At 47.6% G+C, this 19,003-nt stretch overlaps 1 protein-coding gene across 1 annotated transcript in view; it reads right to left on the bottom strand.

Annotated features, from left to right (window-relative positions):
- Positions 1 to 19,003, bottom strand: part of GRID1 (glutamate ionotropic receptor delta type subunit 1) — a 666,870-nt gene that overhangs the window by 48,369 nt on the left and 599,498 nt on the right. Inside the window, exon 13 of the mRNA XM_061196716.1 lies at positions 4,968 to 5,163. Within this exon, the coding sequence (XP_061052699.1) occupies positions 4,968 to 5,163 (196 nt within the window). The remainder of the gene's footprint in view (positions 1 to 4,967; positions 5,164 to 19,003) is intronic.

Genomic DNA, 19,003 nt, shown 5'->3' with positions numbered 1-19,003 from the left:
AGACAGTATGTAAATGACTGAGCGTGTGTTCCAATAAAAGTTTATTTGTAAAAGCAGGTGGTGGGCCAGATTTAGCCCATGGACCATAGTCTGTGGACCCTTGCTCTAGTCTGCCTCAGGCCTGACAAGTACAGGTGGCTGAGAGAAATGAAGGCAGCCTCTCTCTACTCTCCAAGGACCAGCAGGACCTCTTTCCTAAGAGGTGGGTATCAAGAGACAAGGGACTATAAAGCTATTTACCTCATCCCTCCCATCAAGGAATTCACAGAGGGTAACCTACTCACTGATGGCACCAACTACACCCCTGATTTATGTGTCTCTGCTCAGTCAGACAACAAACAGATGATTCATTCAGGGACAATTCAGTATTTATTGAGAATTACTGGGCACCAGGCAGGTTTGCTCTAAAAACTGCACACTGTGGGCTTTTAATAAATAAATAAAACTTCCCTCCGCTTCCAAATTCCTTTCTGCTTTCTTCGCCAGGGCCCAGAAAGGGCTGCCCCCTCCTTATCTGAGTGATGGCTGGCATGAAGGAGTAGGTCACAGCAGTGGGGGCAACCATGACATAATTCCTTTCTCTGGTTCTGATACTGTGCAAAAGTGATCACCTCTTGCTAAGCAATTTCCCACCTAAATTGGTTTCAAGTCATTAAAAGCTGCAGCACTCCCAAGGAAAAAAATAATAGCAGCTCTCTGAGGTTACTTTCAACACCGAGCTCCTTGACTTTAGCAGCAATTAGACATTGTTCCACTACCAAGCACTCTCTGGAAATGGAGCCAGGGTCACCAAAGAGTAACTGGAAATTAGAAGTTGCAGCATCCTCCTCTTGCTAAAGCAGTTTCCTCTGATATCCCTTGGGGGCATCCAGTCCTCACCTTTGCCAGGCTGCCTGCATTGCACCCACGCGGGTTCTGTCTGGGATTTGGAGAAGCCCCTCCTCCCTGAATATCAAGATCATGTCCATATTTCCCAATATGCTGGATTTTTCCTTACAGTTTCTGGATTCAGGATATGGCCCTCACTCAGGGCACAGCCATCCCCAGTCTGGTGTGCTTCGGGCTGGGGATTCATAAGGTATTTGAAGTCAAAACCTGAGGGGTGAGGAGCAATTCCATAGGGGGCAGGGGACAGGAAGAGTTTCGGATAAACATGTAAGTACGGTAGCCACCCAAACAGGCACATGCAGAAGGAAGGTTTGAGAGTGGAATCTGAGCTCTCCTTGCAGTAAAAAATGTAGTGCACTCCACTTTCTGACAGTACTATAAACTCACTTATATGACACTAGTTATAAAACCCTTAACATTTGCCTAGTGCTGACAGTCAGGTTTTTTTCTTAAAGATCCAAGTGCAAGAGGGAGATCTGTGACCCCAAAGCTGGCTTGGGGTTTATAAAATGAAGGTGTCATAAAAGCGACACATCCTCTGTACTGGAAAAAGATTAGATTCTGTACCATGAAGCTTTAGGCGTTTATAAAGAAACCCTTATTTGCATCTTCCACCACTTATTTTTTTAACATTGTTTTATTCATGCGTAAGACCCTAAATATCACCAGAGGGTGATGATTTCTAAGGTGCCAACTATGGACTAGGAGTAAATAGGATGATGGGGAGATATTTCTCTAACGACCCATTTCCAGGTTTATCCTGCTCCAGAGGGCGTTACTGGTGGCGTTGGCCTTCTTGAGGAACACCAGGAGTAGGCCTGCGCCTGGGCGCCCGCAAGGAGACAAGCGGCTGGTGTGTCTTAAAGGTCTTAAATCAAACTCTGCCTGGCTGGCCTGGAATTATTTATTTGAAAGAGTAGGTAGGTGCAAAGAATGAGATTAATCACAACCCTTGGTTCAGGACACCCGTCCTTTTGTCTAGGACCGGCCCTCTTTTAAAATTAACTTATTAATTATTTATTTTAATGAGAAATGAAAAATTAAAAAAAAACAAAAAGGAAAGACTGACTATAAAGCTAACACTGACCCTGACTTAGAGCCAACAATACGCTTCTCTCCTTCCTCTTGCTCTGTCTCTCCCATCTGTAGTAACCCCTACCCTGAGTCTTATATTTCATCATTACTTTGGATGTGTGTATGCCTGTGTTTAAAAGGGTGTTATGTTGAATGTTATTTTCTATTAGTTGACCTATATGAAATTGCCTTTAATGCTCTTTTTTTTACTCAGTATTATTCAGCTAAGATTCATCCATATTATTACATGAAGCTGTGGTTCATTCATTTCATTGCAGGTCTTATTTTTTAACTTGTTAATGCTCATTTGGATTGTTTCCAGGGTTCTGGCTCTGTAAGCAATGCTACCATGGTCTTTCTTATCCCTGAGGTGCTGCAGAAGTTTGTTTTGGGTGGATGTATAGGAGTGGAATTGCTGAGTCATAGGGTATGCAAATGTTCCATTTTCTACTAGAATGACAAACTTGTTTCCAAAGTGACTGTACTGAGTACACTACCACCAGCAATTAACCCCCTGTTACTCCCATCCTTTCTACCACCTCTCATTTGGGGCAAGTCTAATTGAGGTAAAGTGAGTGATATATCTTTATGGTCTTGATTTTCCTTTTCTGGAAACACTAATGACTTTGAACATCTCTTCATATGATTATCGGCCATATGTGGTGCCTCTTCTGTGAAAGTCCTGTACAAGTCTTTAGCCCATTTTTCTATTAAATTGTTTGAGCTTTTCTTATTAATTTTTAAAAGTTCTTCATATAACATCCATATAGGATATTAATCCTATATTGATTGTATGCATTGTAAATATCCACTCATAGTGTGTGACTTGCCTTTTTATTTTCTTTAAAGTGCCTTGTAATGAATAGAAATTTGATAAAGTCAAAAGCTGCTATCTTTTCTTTTATAAGTTCTTTTTGTAGCCTTGTTGCAATGAATCTTCATAAGCATCCAGTTTGGTTGGGAGTATTGGCTCTCTGTGAGAGACAAGGAAATCAGAGAAGGGAAACTCGAAGGCCATTTGGCCCAAGCCTTATATTCATAAAAGGTCTTAAATCAACTTTGTGTTCATTATCTCCAAATGAGGTCACCTACAGCCACAAAGATCCACTGTCAGGGATGAAAGAAGACCCAGCGGTTCAAGGTGAGGGCGCCATATTTCTCTGTGCACGAGGACGTAAGAGGTTTTAATAAACCTTGTGAGCATGGGAATAGCACATTTATGTTGCATTCTATTATTTTTGTCAAGATACCACTTGATTAAATATAAACATTCCAAATCTACCATAACGTGTACTTTTAAATGTTTTAAGTGTCTAAAGGGAACCCGAAACAGGAAGTTGCCCAGGCCTCTCTCAACACTGAGAGGTTCCCGACAGGAAGAGTGGTATGCTCAGTTTTATGTCATTGGTGAGCTGTGGGACTGGGATTCACACCCAAACGTGCCAGGCCCCAGAGCCCAGACACTCCCTGCTGCTCATCTTCGCTAAATGACAGGGAGAAACCACCCCAAGCCAACTGCCCTGTGAGCACACGTGCCCCGGGGGCTCCCACGCCACACAAAGCACTGCCTTCAGGGGCCAGGGCCTATTGCTTCTGAAGCAGGACTCAGGCTCTCCCTCTCTCCTTGGACCCATTTGGGGCTCTACTGAGAGGGGCTGGCAACTGCTGAGGACTCTTCTCATCATGAAGAGCAAGGTGGCGGGCCCTAGTGGCCCCTAAGCTTTCTGCAGACTGCCCCCTTATATCCACTGCCCTCTGCAGTAAGGCTAAGGGATGGCCAAATGGCTGGGGATGTAGAACACGGGTATGTGTGTACATGAATATGTGTGTGCATTAGTGTGTGTGAGTAGTGGGAGCGTGTGCATGAGTGACCTTGTGTGAGAGCCTGTAAGAAGGTTCCGCAGAGGTAGAATTAATGGGTAGGGAAAGGTAGGACACACTGAGGCAGGCTGGACAGGTGTGTGCATGCATGTGTGTATGTGTGTGTGAATGCATGTGTGTGAAGGTTCCGCAGAGGTGGTGGGGTAGGTTGAATAGGGAACAGAAGGGAAGAGATGCTGAGTGAGACAGGCTGGACAGCTGGTCTACCCAGAGAGGCAGTAGTGCTGGCCACGGTGCACATCTTTCTTGCATCATTCACTAATGACCAAGAGATAGTAGCCTCTGCATGTGAGGGTCATTGGGAAGAAGGTGCCACCACCAGCAACATTCTGATGACACCTGCCTTCATCCCACCACCTTCCTCCTCATGGACCTTCAAGGGTTCTGCAGCACATGGCAGATAAATACCAAACCCCTCAGTCTGGAACCCCAAGCATCAAAATTAACGAGGAGTGTGACCCACGGCTCTGATTCTCCATCTGTATAATGGGATAATCATGATTAATTCGGGTCACTGTGGAAATTCACTGTAATAAATGAGCAAAGTCTAACCCACTGCTGAAGAATGTATTAAACTTTTTCTGCCCTTCCTCCTCCCGTTCAGCCTCCATCCCGGGCTTGCTGTCCTTACCACCATCTCCCAAGCACACCTCTGCTCCACAGCTAGATCTTGCAGTGTGCCCACCCTCCCCTGAACCCTGCCTCCCCACTCCCTCTACCTCTCACCTGGTCCTCTGCGTCTGCTTTTGCCAAGTGTTCTCACCTGGGGTGGGGAGTCCCCTCTGCGCCACCATCCTCTGAGCCCAGGAGGAGGGACGTCCATGTCTTGGGCTTAACCTGTCTGCTCTTCCCTGACCCTTTGGAAACTTAGAAAGGCCATAAGGACCAGCCCCTTTGCTTCTCTGGCCAAAAATGGACGTTTACCTAAAGAATGTGTGCCTCTTTACCTGATACCCACATGCTTATGAGAAGTGTCCATCTAGGCTGCTAACATGGATCACCTTGCAGGTGACAGGGATACTCAAAGGAGATGCCTCTGGGAAGGTATCTCCTACCCCAAGGATGACAGTTCCCATGGCCCCTGTCACAGCACACACATGCCCAGGTGGCCAGCTCTCGCCTACCTTCCTGATGCCTTCTGAAGGGCTGGACACGCAGTTGTCAGCCCCTCCATTCTTGCTGATGGTCCGCCAGAGCTCAGCAAATGTGCTGTCTTGCTCTAGAGGGTTGGTGCCCTTGGCTCGGAAGTACTCGTACACAGCAGAATCCCGGACGGTGCCGTAAGACATCTCCACTTGTTTGGACAGGTCCTGGAACGTCCTGAAATACAAAATGGCCATGAAACATGGGTACATGTTGCAACTTGCAGGGACACACATGGGCTACAAGGCCCTCCTGAGGTCGGAGCCTGGCTGTGGCCACCGTCCACATCCTTCACTGCCAACCCCCAGCAGTATGAGTCCCTCAGTCTGGAGCACCACTCGCCAGGGCCTCATTCTATCCCAGTTACGTTTCCTCAGTGTAGATTAATTCAATAATGTCACTGAACACCTAAAACCAGGTTCTGTGCTGAGCCTGAAGGACAAAAGGATGAGAAAGACATGATTCCTGCCCTCAAGGAGCTTAGAGTCTAGCTGTAGAAACATATAGACAGACAGTCACAATATGAAAGAGTCAGGACAACATGGGAGGCTGTACACTGAAGGTCTCCAACTCAAATTCCTGCAGAAGCACAGGAAAGAGAAACACACTGGCAAGACTGACGATGGTGACTGGTGTCTGACACTCAGAGATGGCGTGGGGCAGACACACACTCAGAGATTGTGTCAGTGAAGAGGCATGTTCCCTCCAAAGCTTGCAGCTGTTCTGGAGTTCCACCCAATTGTTGCCTTTTAAGAATCTCCACCCAGTTTGTTTTTCAATAAAGAAATCTGGGTTTGTACATGAAATCTCTTGACTTTGAAGTGTTGACAATTATTCAAAAGGTGATGAAGATAAAACAAAGCACTTCTGAGAGCCTCAGTCTGTTGTACATGGAGGAGAAGCAAGTAGCTCAGGCCAGGTGCATGAGGCAGGGAGGGGGTACATCAGGTAGGTCCACCAGCTGTCCAGGAGCAGATGTCTGAGCTGGGGGCAGAGGAACAGTGCCTTCCTTGGGGTAGAAGGAAGAGTCACATCAGGAAGGACCAACTGGCATAAAGTTTTCACTTGTCCCGAGATGAGCAGTACCTGACTCTGTGTGCTGAGAGGACAGAACTGCAAAAAACAAAAAGCTCAATGGTGAGCCAGCCTCTCTCTGCAGGCTCCAACCTGATCCCTCTTTATTTATTTCTCTTCTGGGAATCTGTCTCTCCTTTTAATCAACCAGAATCATCATCCCCACCTCTCACTGAGTCACTGTTCCCACAAAGAGATCCAGTCATTTCCACCTGATCTACACAACCTCCATCTTCTGATCTCATCTTCCCCTGTTGCTCCTGCATCCACAGGACCCCAAAGCCAAGGCTGAAATGAGAAATCCCACACAGTCCCCATTTATGGCACCAAACCATGGAGCTCCCTCTTCCTGGAATCCCTTTATCTTACTCATCCACCTGATACACTTCTGCAAACACCCTGAAGTTCCAGCTGCCGCCTTTCCCTGTGGGAAGACATCGCCATCCCCCACCTCCCTGACCACCTCTATACCCTGCATGGCTTCTATGGCAGTAAGAGCTCACTGTGATTGCAGGGAACAGCACAGCAGAATGGGTAAAGCAGGGCCTCTGGAGTCCAACTACCTGCCTTGCCTCTCAGCTCCTCCAGCACTAACACTACGGGCCTGGGTAAGTTAGCTGACCTCTCTGTGCCTCAGTTCCCAAATGTTTAAAAGAATAGGGCTAGAAGCAGAGCCTGTAGCAGAGGCTGCTGTGAAGATGAAATGAGGTGATATGTGTTCAACTCTTAGAGCAGTTACTGATATAAACTCAGTGCCCAGTAACTAGTAGCAATACTTCTGTGCTATTATTATATGGCTGGGTCCTCAGTAGATAGAGCCAAAGTAGCCCAGTATTTGCATCCTCAGCACTAGACCCAGGGCAGTTGCCAGCCTACACAGCCTGTACACAGAGGAACCAGCAATGGATGCTTCCTCCTGTTTTGGAGACACACTCCATGGAATTCCTTCAGGCCCTGCTACATGGCCCAGAAACAGAGCTCAGTATTCGTTTCAATACATTACAGATGAAAGAAAACACAAAATAACAAATTTGATGAAGAATTCTTTCTAATTATTGTTCATTATTTATATCTAATTGAAGCAAGATGTTCCTTTGCTTAAAGGGCCCCAAGGGTTGTAACTCTGTCCTAATCTGCCTGTAATGAAAGGAAGAGGGATCTTTTTCTCCCCGCATTTTTTATTTTTCTCATGGTAATACAAACAAACACAAGGCTTTGATGAATGGGAAACATCAGGATGAATTACACAGTTGAGTCTAAATACTGAACAGCTCTAAATTACTGCAGTTTCCGTGAGTCTGGAATGAATGTGTAACGGCCAAGGAGTTCAGCACTACTGTTTCATCCCCATGTTTGAAATGTAGATTTCCTCTCTCCTCTTGGTATTTATTCACAACGGAGCTCCTGGCCAGAGGCTCAGGCAGCATCTCTGGAATGCAAGCAGGCAGCCCAAATGTTAATGGCTTCATGTCCATTTCTGTCCCCTTAGAGGTCATTGTTCCCATCCCAAAACACCACTGCCATCTTTGCTGTGCCAGCCCCCTGGCCTCCATCCATCACCTCCTGTAGCCATGAGTCTGTGTAGAGGGATCTTTCCCATCTTAAATGCACATTGCCTCTTTCAAGGAAGGTCTCCAAGCTCATTAACACACAGTAGGTACTACCATCATATTTCAGAGTGACTAAACCTAAGGCTCTTTGGAATCTGGCGGGAGGGCCCGACTACTCATAGACCAAAGCTGTCATCTCCCTGGGGCACTCATCCTCTTGTCCGAGTGCCCAGCTTTGGAAGGGACATGGAAGGAGGAATAAAGAACAGCCAGCCATCCAGGCTCCAAGCCATCAGTCAGCAGAAGACAGATGTTCACATCAGATAAGACGCCCATCCGAACAAGCAAGGGAGGCTTAGCCTGGAGAAGGCTGCACTAGAAGCACACTTAACTGAGCATGTTTCCCAAAACAGTCTCTTCAGCAACAAGTGCCAGCAAGTGTCCAAGCAGCCTCACCACAGAGACAGAGGAGATCTTCCTGTCACAGGTGGTGTCTCTATAAACCAAAATCATGCATGATGCAACTGGCTGAAGTCGTTCAGCCAGGTGTCTCATCCACAGTTAGCTAGCTAGTTAGTTAGTTAGTTGGTACTAGGTAAGGCACAGAGGCACATAGGCAAGGAATGGATGGTGGGCCTCATCAAGGGGTTCATAGTGATGGGTGATGAGTGGTCAGAGAAGTAAACCAACAGTAACTAAACAATGTGAGAGGGACCAAAGCAGAGTTCTGCATGAGGGGTCCCGGAAGCACACAGGAGAAGCACCTAGCCTGTTGGCCAGAGCTAAAGAAAGGATTTCTAGAAAAGGAAGCCTGCCTGGGTCTGGATTGACTAATTAAGTGTCCTGTGCAGGCACGCAGACTTAGCAGCTGACACTCAGCTCTGTGCTCGGCTGCCTATCTCCTTACTTCACCTTTTAGTAACGATGAGTGTTACAATCCTCCCACGGCAAAGCTTAGCCTCCCTTCCATGCTTTCCACTGAGCCAGTATCTTTTACTCAATTGAACCCTATTGAAACTGGGTTTGGGACCAATAGGATCTGCTTCTCTGCATCTCCTGGCCTGGATGGCTGATTTTTGGGATCTTCCCTAGCTGAAAGCATAGCTGACTCCTGTGAGCACATCAGACTGTCTCACAAAAGAACTCTGTAAGCATCCCTTGCCTCTGAGAGCAGTTTCCTCCAATTAAACAGGCACCTTCTGGAAGTCCCACAATGTCTCCTTCAGCTGTGGCCAAGGACAGTCTACCCAGCCCGGCACCACCTCCCTCCCTCCCCGTACCTTTCTCCATAAATCAATCTTACTATTTCCCAGGTACATTTTCATTAACAAAGAGATAAACTGTTTGCAGCATGAGAAAAATCAATAACACAGAATGTAGAAATACATCTTTGCATGTTACAGAAGTACATTGGCAATGAAGATAAATACATTTGCAACAAGAGGAGAATCAATATACAGTATATGTAAAACAGATTTCAACAACTGTGGGGTTGCCATCATCACGGGCCTGATAAATCTAAATTCCAAAGCCCTGTTATTCTTGCTTAAGGAGAAAAGGAATGGGAATTCCCTGGTGGGCCAGTGGTTAGGACTCTGTGCTTCCACTGCAGGGAGCACGGCTTCCATCCCTGGTCAGCGAACTAAGATCACACATGTTACGATGCGGCCAAAAAGAAAAAAAGAGAGAGTGAGAGAAAAGGAAATAGTGGAGTACCCCAAAAGTTACAGGCAGGTGGGGATGCTCATCCTTGTAATCTGAAGCGGTTGTAACTACAGCCCATAGATGCCTTTGCTATCATTCTGGCAGCCTCACTTTTCTTTTTTTTTTTTTTTATTAATTAATTTATTTTATTTATTTATTTTTGGCTGAGTTGGGTCTTCGTTGCTGCACATGGGCTTACTCTAGCTGCGGCAAGTGGGGGCTACTCTTTGTTGCAGTGTGTGGGCTTCTCATTGCGGTGGCTTCTCCTGTTGCAGAGCACGGGCTCTAGGCGCACCGGCTTCACTAGTTGTGGCTCGTGGGCTTAGTAGTTGTGGCGCACGGGCTTAGTTGCTCCGCAGCATGTGGGATCTTCCCGGACCAGGGCTCGAACCCTTGTCCCCTGCATTGGCAGGCGGATTCCTAACCACTGCGCCACCAGGGAAGCCCCCTCACTTTTCTCTCTCGTGTCTGACTCGACAAGAATGGTGCTGTGCCAATCAGTTGGGATTGCCTGGTCAGGTTTCCACAGCCTCCTTCCGGGACGTTTGGGTACCAGAGCTGCCCATTTCCCTGCCCTTCCTGAGCTTCTTCCCAGGGCTCCCCCTGTGCTTCCAGTCTCTCTAATCCTTCTCCCATGCAGTGGCTCCAACCCAGGGCTCTGCCACATTTCCCATTCTCTCCACCCCAGACCTGGGTTCTTCAAGGCGAACAGGACCTCAGGTGAAGGCTGAGACACTCCAAGATGCTTCTCAGCCTTGGGCCCTGAAAGGCATCTCAGGGTCTTCATTCTTTCCTTCATCCAAAGGAAAAAAAATCCTATTTCCTGAGCATCTGCTTCTGTCAAGCACTGTTCTAGGTCTAAGGATATGAGCAACGCAAAGTTCCCACTCTTGTGGAGTTTGCATGATGGAGGTGGGAGAGAGAAACAAACATATGAGCAACAAACAAAAGAACCAATAATTACAAAATGCTGGGGTCAGCAAATTTTCTGGGAAGGGACAGAGAGCACGTACGTAGGCAATAAGGGCCACATACCACTCTTGCATATTCCTTGATTTTGTGTTTTGGGGTTTTTTTTTTTAGAACACTGTAAAATGTTTCAAAAAAAGAAAAACAATCTTAGCTTGCAGGCTGCAGGAAAATAGGCTGCTGGCCAGATGTGGCCTGTGGGGACGTAGTCAGCCGACTGCCGATGTCATGTTTCCAGTGATGAAAAGTGCTACGAAGAGTAATAAAGCAAAGTAAGGGTTACAGAAAATGATGGAGGAAGTGATTATATGAAGTATGCAGGGGGGTGTTTTAGTCATTGGAGCTGACATCGAGGATGTGTGTTTCTTCACTACTTTTTCTTGAGCTGGTCTGGGAGGAGGTGAGAGTAGAGACTGCTGAGGGCAGGGCTCAGACCTGGAGACGCTTGCCTTCCAAGGAGCAGAGGCCGGCAGGCCCGAAGCTCATCAGCCTCTCTCCCCTAGAATGGCCCCCTTAACATGGACCAGGGACCTCCCCGGGAGGCTGGGGCAGGCGATACTGGATATTACACGGGACTCCTTTGTATCCACAGGCTGTCATCTGAGTGACTGCAGATCAGAATCCCAGCTCAGGAAACTGTCAGGTTAACACTGTATGAGGACACTTATACACGGGATGAGGGTCACGTGGCAGGAAAAAGCCTCTTTGTAGGACACAGGAGGCCAGGAAGCCCTTCTTCAAAAGTGTGCCCCACGTGCCAGTCACAGAGGGCCCGGTGGGTACCGGGTACCCAGCTGATGTGTGCTCACTCCCTCCCCCAATCTTCCCTCCATATTCTTTTCCCTCCAAATCCCATTTCTTTGATTACTATTGAAATTCAAAGATGCCCAAAGTACGCTAAGGAAAAAAAAAACAAAAAACTCAATGCATTTGTATGTAGTATATTTCCATTCTTATAAAGAGTAACCATTAATAGATGTATGTAAATATAGGGACAAAAACAGGAGGAATGTGCACTGAACAGTAGTGAGACTTCCACTTTTTACAAATGTATTTCTGTAAAATTTGCATTTTTTATTATGTTGTAAACACAAGTGTGATCTGAATGACTTAACAAATCCTCCTGCTGCCCAAGTGTCAGTTCTGGGCCTTGGGAATTTAGCTCTGTGCTATTCTGTCTCCTCCACGTCCACCCCCTCCACCAACCACCCCTGCAGCCAAGATCCGCTTGGAAGAAAGAGGCCTCTCTCCTGCCCCACTACACTCGTGCCCCACTGACTGTAGGGAGAGGGCTCCAAGGGGCTGTGATAGTTGCATCTTCCGTCCCTGGAGCAAGACAAACATGCCCGTATTAGCCCCAAGGGGGCTGAGCCATCCTGGGCATCCAGGGCCCGTCAGGACCAAGGTTCCCTCACCAAAGCAGGCTGGAGTTTCCCTTACTTGCACATTTTCTGCTTGGATTCCGCCCAGCTCAGGTGCCCTTGGCTGCCAAAGCAGATGGGGGTGGCTAGACAGGAGTTTCTGAAAGAAGGGCATATGCGTCACATGTTTGTGATTTGCTAAATGCAGTCTAGACCCTGGAAGTGAGCAAGGCTCAGTAATAGGTGCTGAAGAATCAGTAATAGGTGCTAATAGTAACAGGTGCTCAGTAATAGGTGCTGAAGGATCACCTCAGTCAGGCCAGATAACTCTGGGCCAGGTACCGAGCCCAGGTCCTGGCATGTGGCAGAGGTTGAATATCCACATCTTTCACTGGGTCTAATCCGGGGACCTCCAATACCATTGGCAAAGGGTGCTCAGCCCATGGAGACTTCTGCACTCCGGTTTTACCTCCTCCAGCCTCTTCTCTGACTACCCTGCTCTCGGGTGTTAGCCTGGTGGATGTCCTGCTCTCTTAGGCCTCTGAACCTTCACTCAGGCTCATTGTCTGTTCCCCACACAGTTCCCTGCCTTCATGTGACTAAAACCCACCCTCCTTCCAGGAATCAGCTCAGCTGTCATCTCCAGTAGAAAGAGTGGATTCCCCCCTGGGCCCATGCCCCCTCTATGTGCTCCCCGCTTAGTCTATCCTAAGCCTATCCTACCTCCTGGACTTCATGTGGCTATTGACATGCCTGTTTCCCGCACCTTGACAGTGGGCTCCCTCAGGGCCGGACTCTGTGTACATCTCTGGATCCCTGTCACCCCTCATATGGTCTGACAGACAGTGGGTGCTGGGTTCATGCTTTCTGGAAGAATCAAGTCTAGTTTAAAAACAACTCTGTGTTTACAGCTGAATATGGCTGGAGAAAATCCAAATTGGAGACTAGCACAGTGATGGGCCTAACTTTAGAATCATGACCACTAACCTCAAGTGACCCCTAACGCTGCCTGGCAATCTAAATCCTCCTGTTCAATTCACCCTCCCACTCTCTTAGATGACTCTCAGACAAGGACCCTACTTCCAATTTCCTAAGAGAGTAGAAGAAATCAGTAGAGAAATTTGCCTCTCTATAAAGAACTTCCTTTTCAAAAACCATCAAATACCTGCTTTTCAAAACACTGGCTCTGCCTTTGCTCCTATTTATTTCTAACTCTGCTTGTCTTCTGGATCCCAGACTTTCTTGCTTTCTCAAGTACATTGCCCTTCCAGTTGTCATCTTTATCTCCCACATCATGAAATTGCTTCTCTCTACAGGTCATTTCCGTCAGCATACAAACACATACATCTTCTATCTTTTAAAAAAAAATCCTTCTTTGAGTTCCCATCCTCCTCCAACCACTCTCCAGTTCTTCTAGGGAGCTGTCTATGGTCACTGCCTCCACTACTCTCTTCCCATTTCTCATGAACCTAGCTTAAGTTTTCATCCCACCACTCAACTGAAGCTGCTTCTGTCAAGGTCATTAATGATCTCTCAAACACAGTGGCCCATTCCCAGTCTTCACTTTACTCCCACCCACCAGCATTTATTTGACAAACTTGATCAATCTGTCCCTCCCTCACTTGGCTGCTGGGACAGCACTCTTTCTTAGTTCTCCCACCTTGCAGGCACCTCCCTATCCATCTCCTTTCTAGTTCTTGTTCTCTTTTCAGACTCTGAATCTTGGGGTGTCCTGGGTTCAATCCACAGATTCCTTCTCTTCTCTGGTGACCCCCCTTCACCACAATCTGGTCAAGTCAATTGGCTGTAGATACATCTATACACTGATGACTCCAATGGACCACCCTAGCCCTGATCCACCCCACTGACTTTAGGCAGCTGCCCCCTGACATCTCCATTTGGATGGCTATTAGGTCCCTACACCAATCATGTTCAAATCCAAGTTCTTGAATCGCAAACCCCCAAACCTACCACCAAACCTGCTCTATTTTTAGTTCATCCATCTCAGTCAAATGCTGCTCTATTTTTGACATGCTATAGCCAAAAGCCATGGGGTCACTACTGATTCCTCTCTCTTGCATATTTTACATACAATCTCAGCATGTTTGATATCTTCTGCCATCAGGATAGATGCAGAATCACATCGCTTCTCATCACGTTCATGATGAACCAGTCTGTGTCTTACCTGGATATTGAGATCATCTCCCCAGTGGTTTTCTTGCTTCCACCTTTAACTCTATAGTCTGTTACTTGGGGGGTAAGTAGGGTATCCTTTCAAAAATCTAAGTCAGATCATGTGACCTCATTGCTAGAAACCCTCCAATTGCTTCTCACCTCTCCAAGAAACACCCCCAATCCTCACATGGCCTGAAAGGTCACACACAATCTGGACCCAATACCTCTGCTCTCACCACACTGGCTGCTCTGCCTTCCTGCCTTGGGGGTTCTGCAGCTGTTTTTCTCCATGTGATATACTCTTCCCTCACATCTCTAATTGGCTCATTCCCTCAGTGCTTTAGGAACATCAAATGTCACCTTCTCCATGAGACCTTTGTTGACAACCCTCTATAGAATACCACCCTCTTTAAATTATACGATAAAAGCAAAGAAATATATAACAGGCTGTTTCACGGCCGTTCTCCCCCTAGAATGGGACTTGTCTGGTTTATTGCAATGTCACCAGTGCCTACACCTGCATGACCAATCATCCTAGTTTGCACAGGACAGAGAGGTTTCCTGGGATACAGGACTCTCAGTGTTAAAACCAGGGAAGTTCCAGCCAAATTGTGGTAATATCCCCCCCTACCTACAACAGTGCCTGGCACATAGTAGATGCTCGAATAAACATGGGTTATTATGTGCATGAATAATATATTAACGAATTACCCTTTTTCTCACTTTCCCATTATCTAGGTTGGATATTCTGTTGGAAAGGTCTTGGGTTGACCAGTGTCCTTTCAGGACAAGCGTGGGCCGGTCATCTGCAGAGAAGCAAGCATACTGATGGCTTGGGGAGTCTGAATGGAAGAGCTGTAGTCTTGGGCCAGGAGGCGCAGCACAGAGCTACATGGTCAGAGCCAGGCCAGGAACAAATCACCAAGAAGCCCAGGGATCAGGCTGGGTTCTCCACGGGCTTCCTTCTCAGGGTCTGGAAGCTTCAGGATCAAGCTTCCTTATGGATCTGACGGAAATCAGCACTGGCTGAGAGTCTCCTCCTGGGTCTGAATCCCCAGCAGCTGCTGTCTGCCTCCCTAGCTCCCATGCCCCTCCTGCTCGGTGGGAGCCCCACACAAACAGCTCCACCAGGCGGCAATACCACCATGCCAAGAACACGACTGGCTCCCAGCTCTCCGCACCCACAAATATTTGCTGCCATAAATCCATACAAAAGCAGGATGCACCATTAACCTTTAATATATCAGTGCTAGGGCTCTTAATCCATTATGAGGCTGTCATAAATGTGACTGAAATGCAAATCATAGCAGCAGCCCTCCGGGAGGGTGTGAAGGTGCCTTCACTGTCTCCTGGCACAGCCTGCATCCTCTGTGCTCCGGAGAAACAGCCTGAGTCTCCTCTCTCCCTGCTGGCTTTTGTTTTCACCCTCTTCCCCTCCCTCTACTCCTTCTTTCCAGATGTCTGACTGAGCCCCTCTATTATGTCAGCTTCCCCGGCATGCAGTCACTTGATATGCTAGAAGAAAGCTACAATAATGCTAACTTCCAGACACTGTGCTAAGACTTCATTGGTATTGCTTCATTTAACCTTGGCCATAATTTCATGAAGTTATTATTATCCCTCCATTTTACAGATGAAGAAATCAAGGCTCAAGGAGATTAAGCAACTATGGAAGGCCACAGAAGCAGCAAGTAGAAGAGCCATCTCCCCACTCAGGACTGGCTTGATCCAAAAACCCACACATTCGATCACCATCCTACAGTGATGTTAGGCAGTCCATAGCTAAGTGTGGAGGATTAACAAGTAAGCAGACGATCAAAAATATCGTGCAGAATATATTGCTAGAAATAAGCTCAGAGTCATTAGAACACGATGTTGAACCGATCCCAGCTTGGCAGATGAGAGATTGAGGGTGGGGATAAGGAGACAGGGTTAGCAGGAAAGGCGGGGCTTAAGTTGAGACTTAAGGAGAAAGCGGAAATTGACATTGGAAGGGAATAAAAGATGTTCTGTGCAAAGGTGATAGTATTTTCAAACCATGGATGTCTTGAGAGCAAAACCTCCTGGGAACTACTAATGGTTTACTACAAGGGAGCAGAAATGGTAAGTAACCAAGAAGCACTAAGGATAGGATTGAGGAAATAATTATTCATAAAATACTTATAGGCTAGTATAATGGGATGGAAAAGCAAAAATGATGGTGTTCCCTGGACAATTACAGGGTCCAAGCATGCGGGAGATGAGCAGGTGGGCACGTCCTGTACAATGGGCAGTAGGGAAGGGACTGCAGAAAGCTATCACACGTGTTTTAGAAGGCAGGGCTGAGGAGTCACAGTGAGCCCACGTGCCTGCACGTGAGTGTGCAGGCACGCCTGTGCACATGTATCCAGGGCCTGGGTGTGTGCATGTATGTGTGTGCATGGAAGGACTCCAGGGCAGAAAGAAGAAAGGAAAGAGGGAGAGGGGTATGGCTGGAGGGCTGGGACACTCAGATTAAGGGATGTCATTTGCTATGACAAATGTTAAAATAAACGAGCAGCTATGGGTTCTTCGGTAGCGGAATGGTGACCTCATAGGAGGCAGATTTGTATGACGGGGAAACCAACCAAAGCATCTAGTGCAGGGATCATAGCACATGACACATCTTGCCCACTTGAGTGTGTTTATGGGCCTGGGCAGTTAGCACTCCTTGCGCAAAAAATCGGAGACTCAGGCCCTTGTCACGTGGGGAAGCTGGAGAGAAAATACTAGCGCATGTGAGTCTGTTATTGAACAATACAAATCCAGCTGTAATTAAACGTGAAGCTACAAGATGTTAGCCATTCTGAATCAGTCTGCAGAATAATCACTTAACAAGGATATGGACGCCGATGGAGAGGTTAGGGAAGGGAGTTGGGAGGACAGAGGTATGTTCTGATACTGATGAGTCTTGCTTGGTTCAGGGATGGAGGGGGACCTACTTTGTGCCAGGTGCTACATGAGGGTCAGCTGACTTCATCTACGGAAACACACTTCGTGACAAGTTATTCGACCCCTTCCTAGATGAGGAAATGATGACGTCTTTAGGGCTAGTCCCATGTCAGGGCCAGGTTGAGCTTGCTGGTCTGTCTGATCCCGAGCTTTCCCAGGCCTGTATCTCTGAGATGCCTGAGAGGTCTTCCCAAACCAGCTTCAACTGGGGGTGATGTCCCTGCTGTGGACCATTCAGTTACAGCTAGTTTTCTCTTGGACAAAAGGCTCTTCTAGCACCATTAGCAATGCCAGGTGCCAGCCACACCACCCCAGAAGTCCCACCAGCCAAACGGCCTTGATCTGACACTCTCTGTGGCTAGTGACAGAGGCTGTCTGCTTCACTCCCCAGGCAGGCACCGTTGGAAGCCGCCTGTGCCCGAGCAGAGGAACACTGCCTACAGCTGCAGCACCGGGATGCTGGCGGAACTACACATGGTCCTGCTTTTTGTTCTCTAAGATAATTATTCATCCCACTAACTTCTTAGGGTTTGGGCAAAACACTCAGGACAACTCTGCAGTGTCCAACAGGAGACTGTCTGATGGGAGCAAAACACCCAGCTGTGGAACACTAGATAAAGCACCCCAGAGAAATTTCTGGAAAAGTTTCTGCAGCCTGGTGGACAAAGAGAAGGATTCTGGCACTTAGCGGGGGCATCCAAATATACGCAAGCCTTCCTTGTGCTATCTCCGCTTTTACTGGATCCTCCTAATAGCTCTGGATGGAAGTTATCACAGTCCTCATTCTCAGGGCCCTGTGAGGCGAACTAACTTCTGCAAGAATTAGAGACTTGTGCCAACTTACCCAAGACCATGTAGCACCAGCACTAGAGCTGAGCATGTACATCTGTCTGTTCTGGCTGCAAAGCCTGGCTCTACACCTTGATGTGGTACCTCCTGAGAAACAGGAGCAAGTTAGGGAAGCAACATGAGCTAGTTTGGTGAGTCTGGGAGATCTGGGACCTGGGTTCTGGGCTCTGCCTAGAGAACACGGCACCTCCCTGCTCTGAGGGGCACCCGTCCTGGGGTGACAGTGCAGGGCAGGGGTCCAGGGCTTCAGTGCTGGAGTCAGACTGTGGTTGTGAGTATCACGCTACACTGCTAGCTCTATGGTCTTGGATAAGATGCTCAACCTCTCTGTGCCTCGGTTTCCTCATCTACACAACAGGGCTACTCACAAGATTGAGTGAATTCAGGAAAAGCCCTGAGAATAGTGCTGGACCCTAGGACACACTTGATCAATGGTTGCTTCAGTTTCCCTAACTATTCAATGAGAAAACGAGGCTGTGTCATGGTTATAAACTGCCAGTCCTCAGGACAGGTCCAGGAGTGGCTGGATTGGTCCAGCGCAGTGTTTGTGTTAAATTTGAATGCTTTTAATTATCGTGGGCATGTGATTTCTGGGTCATCACAAGCTCCAGTGCTCTTAGACCCTCATGGACACTCTCTACCCAGCCCTGTAAACATTCGTGACTGAAACCCCTGGACAAGATGCTCTCTTAGATCTCCCCCCACTGTGATATCTCATGAGTCTATGGCCTGGGCTGGAACTCAAAACCTCATCTTATTTAGGATTCTCTCTTCTGACAAAGCAGCAGCACCATGGACTGTTTTCTCTGAAAACTGGAATCTCATTTTTCAGTGTCTGTCAGGGCTCAGAGCTACCGAGGGGAGGACCCCACAAAGAACAGGCTTCTAGCAATTAAAATCCAGTTTGTCCAGATGCCAGGAGACTTGCCCCTATGGGAAGCTGGCAGCCGCCTCCCCAGAAGCAGGGGTCTCTGGAGCTTGTCTCCAAGTCACACCAAGGCTGTGGCCACAACCCACCTAATGGGGCAAAGCAAATTAACCACCTTCAAAGGCATCTGCTCAGGTCTCTGTGGGCTTCCCTGACTCTTAGCAGCATAATATTGTCCCCACGGTGCCTAGGGATGAAAGAAAAATGCACAAAAACCAGCCACAAACCCAAAGTGAAGCCAACCCCTTCCTCGATGTAGCAGGGAGGGTTGATGGTAAATTTTAGGAAGATGCTGGCTGTCATCTTCAAGAGAAATGATCATTCCATGGGAACCTTCAAAGGACTGTGTTGTTCAAAGATGGGGTGCCCTGTGTCTGCCACCCTTCCAGATTGCTGTGTCTGTCAAAATCAAGGCTCTGCCTCAAATGTCTCCCTCC

Source organism: Eubalaena glacialis, chromosome 1 (assembly GCF_028564815.1).
Source record: "Eubalaena glacialis isolate mEubGla1 chromosome 1, mEubGla1.1.hap2.+ XY, whole genome shotgun sequence".
Lineage (NCBI taxonomy): Eukaryota > Metazoa > Chordata > Mammalia > Artiodactyla > Balaenidae > Eubalaena > Eubalaena glacialis.
Note: the sequence above shows the minus strand (reverse complement) of the source record. Positions and strands in the feature narration are given on the sequence as shown.